Raw genomic sequence first — 3378 nt, forward strand, 5'->3', positions numbered from 1 at the left:
ATACTGTATATATGTATATATCTGTGTCAGTATAAACTACTTGTACCTGATGATGACAAAACCTTGTCGAAACGTTGTACATTTGCTGTTATGTTAAACTTATATTAACCCTAAATATAGATAGGGTTCTTCCCTTATGGAAATGTCCTGCTAAGTTTGACATTTGTTCTTTAGAACTAAGTTATTGTGAGGAAAGTAAATGTCTACAGTCTGACGGACTTGGCTCGTCATCACTTTATCCACCCCTACCCCTCGAATCTCTTCGGTCAGGGAGATAAATATTTAACGTCATGAGCTCGTTACTTTGTAGCATTTGTTTAAAAGTCATCATATTTTGGATGATAGACTCCGTCAATGAAAACAGTTTATAACCTAGCATAAAACTTGATTGACTGTCCGTGGAAGTTATCTTCATAATTGGTCTCTAAACTAAATTAAAAAACAACAACACAATTTTTTATTTCGTAACTTAAGTTCTGGCTGTAACCAAGTTTTTCTCGAACTTCTGCTATTAAAATAGTATTTCAACTTGTATTGTGTTTTATACTTCTGTACATGTTGTGTGACAACGACACGTATATATATATATATATATGATATATTTTCATATACAAGAATTAATCTAATTTCAACCACTCTTTGATTACACCAAGACGCAGACAGTGATGCGATTGAAGAATTTTCATTCCAAGTGTAATTAATAAATAAATAGGAATTTATTGTTTATGTAAAATATCATGTAATTTACTATTTATTTAGATAATTATTGAATATATTATTTATTTAAAGTTACACAAACATATGTTGTTTGTTTGTTTGAAACACCACGGAATTGTTTGCTCTCTTAATTAGAGTATGATACAGTAAACAGTTTGTATAAATAATTGAAAAACTTATTATTTATTTATGAAAATTCTTGTTAATTTAACGTATCACATAATTTGTTGTTTATTTAAATAAATAAATATACATTTTCATTTAATTTAAGATACTGCTATTTTTATTCTTAATTTTAATTATCACGAAAATGTCTTGAAGTCTTCTCGTAGTGGACAACTATGATATTTAGAGGCTTGTCATGTTTTATAAGCTGTAAAATAATGTATTTGTTTGTTACATTAATTAACAGCAATATTTACTTTAAATTCCGATAGATGTCGATGCTGAAACGCGTATAGTTACTGTCTCACAAACTGATTTGGATTGGTTGTTGTGAGGCGCAAAGCTAAGCCAAGGGCTATATTTGCTCTACCTACCACAGGTATCAAAACCAGATTTTTAGCGTCTTAAGACTTTAGACTTATCGCCGAGCCATTGAGGGCTTACCAAAAGGAAAAAAAAATGTAATAAATTCTCCAGTCTTAATTTTACTCATATTTATATTTGACGAACGAACCAGAGTATTTCTCTAAAAGCCTGAAAAACGTCAGCATCTATCTGAAGAATGAAAATTAATTCAACACCAGGACGTTTCAGTTTGTAACGAAGCTTCGCCGAAGAACCGAAACGCCTTAATGTACCGATTCGATCAATGTAATCTTCTAAACAGCAGCTAAAGCATAACCAATTATGTTTGTCATAAGACGTTAGTGTTAGGCCTATTAGAAGGCTGTTTCGCTCAATCCAAATATTTGTTGTATCCCAGCCAGTCTGAAGAGCTCCGAATTGAGCGAAACGGATATGACAAATAGAGTGTGAGTTGGAATACTTTTATTATACACTAATATTTGAAACTCCCTAAGGGACTAGATTAATAATGTAGTGTTTAAAAATGTAATAGGCCTAATACTGATGTCGTATGATAAGTATAATAGTATTTGTTTTATTATTTGGTGTAGAATTTTTTAAAACAAATATTTGGTTTGATTTTAACGTGTGTGTTATTTGTAGCCATTTTTAAGTAAATGAAATAGTTTAAATATTATTACAGTTAGGTTCAACCATCTTAAATAACGTTCTATAAATTTCACGTTTTGACACCTCATATACTTATATATATAACCACTAGAGGGCATCTCAAAATTTTCAATTAAAGCATCCGCTCACATCTATTGGTCGGTTTTTAAACAATATGAAACTTCCACGTGGGGGTAACGATGATTGTAACTATAAGACTTGTGAGCATTACGAACGCGGGTTACTTTCCAGCAAATGTTAATAGCAGTTTGGTTATATTAATTTCTGAATCACAAGAGTGAAAATATCCAAAAGACATATCAAAGCTTTGATATCCGTTATCAACTGGATATTTCCATCAATCTTAAAATTAAATATCAAAACGAGGAGTATTAATTTTTTAAGTTTTTCGGTGACTTTTGTTTGATCGTTAAGCATAAAGCTACACAATGGGCTATCTGTGCTGGTGTCCGCAACAGGTATCGAAACCCAATTTTAAGCGCTGCAAGCACGCAAAAGTTTCGATGGCTATTCTAACTACGTTATTATTCGTTGTTACTCCTAAGTTGGAGTAAAGTGACACCGGGTGAACGTGATAATCATCCTAAGTTAGGTAAAAACAATAAACAAGGAATCATTGTCTCACTCGAACGAAATACGTATCATGGAGAAACTTCCAGTATAAAATTATTAACCAAGTCAAAGATCACAACTATTTACCAGAGGGTAAAATTTATGGATATTTTTTATTTACTAAAAGGTCTCTGATGGTAGTATAAGTTTTAAAATACATGGTTAAATATGCTCTTAGTAACAGATAACATTATTGCAAGTATTAATAAATACATCACAAAAAACAACTATTTGTTGATTGGTATACGATGTTTTAGGTTTGCATATCAATTTCCTCGCTTCTTTCGTCGTCAATTTTATCGCTAAACTTGGGATTACAATAAAACGCTAAATTGTCCGACCCTGTCTTGTTTTTGTGCCATTGTTTCCACGCCAATTTATCAAGCAAGTTCTTGGGTCCCCATTCTTTCTTAGACTGAAGAGCCAAGAGGAACTTCTGAAATTGTTACAGAAGATTTAAAATCAGAAATTAAATAAACGACAAGACATTTGAAGTTGCTTTAAATAATTCTAGTGTGCAGTAAGAAGTGATTAATAAAGCAGTAAAACCTATACCGTTTTTATGGTTTCGCCTGGAAATCTGTTCACAACGATCACCATCCACACGGGGATCTGAACCCAAGCTACAGCAGCCAATCCCCATCCAAGAGCCTCTCCCCAAGGAGGGATCCCATTGTCGCTCTTTCGAAGATTAATACCCAGCATAACGTTGCCATAGATATAGATAACCTAGTAACCAGGTAAAAAAAACAAAGATGCATATTTACCCTCATTCACGTCATTAAAATACCGTTACCATAGATACAAATAACCTAGCAACATTACAATCTGTCAGTTTGATGTACTGTT

At 32.4% G+C, this 3378-nt stretch overlaps 1 protein-coding gene across 1 annotated transcript in view; it reads right to left on the bottom strand.

Moving 5' to 3' along the window:
* Positions 1 to 2611: 2611 nt before the first annotated feature.
* Positions 2612 to 3378, bottom strand: part of LOC106466256 (sodium-dependent nutrient amino acid transporter 1-like) — a 28183-nt gene continuing 27416 nt past the window's right edge. Inside the window, exons 13-14 of the mRNA XM_022394227.1 lie at positions 3085 to 3258; positions 2612 to 2965 (exon numbers count right to left, since the gene is read on the bottom strand). Of these exons, the coding sequence (XP_022249935.1) occupies positions 2783 to 2965; positions 3085 to 3258 (357 nt within the window). The 3' untranslated portion in view covers positions 2612 to 2782. The remainder of the gene's footprint in view (positions 2966 to 3084; positions 3259 to 3378) is intronic.

The sequence above is a fragment of the Limulus polyphemus genome, unplaced genomic scaffold (assembly GCF_000517525.1).
Source record: "Limulus polyphemus unplaced genomic scaffold, Limulus_polyphemus-2.1.2 Scaffold2207, whole genome shotgun sequence".
In the NCBI taxonomy this organism is placed as follows: Eukaryota; Metazoa; Arthropoda; class Merostomata; order Xiphosura; family Limulidae; genus Limulus; species Limulus polyphemus.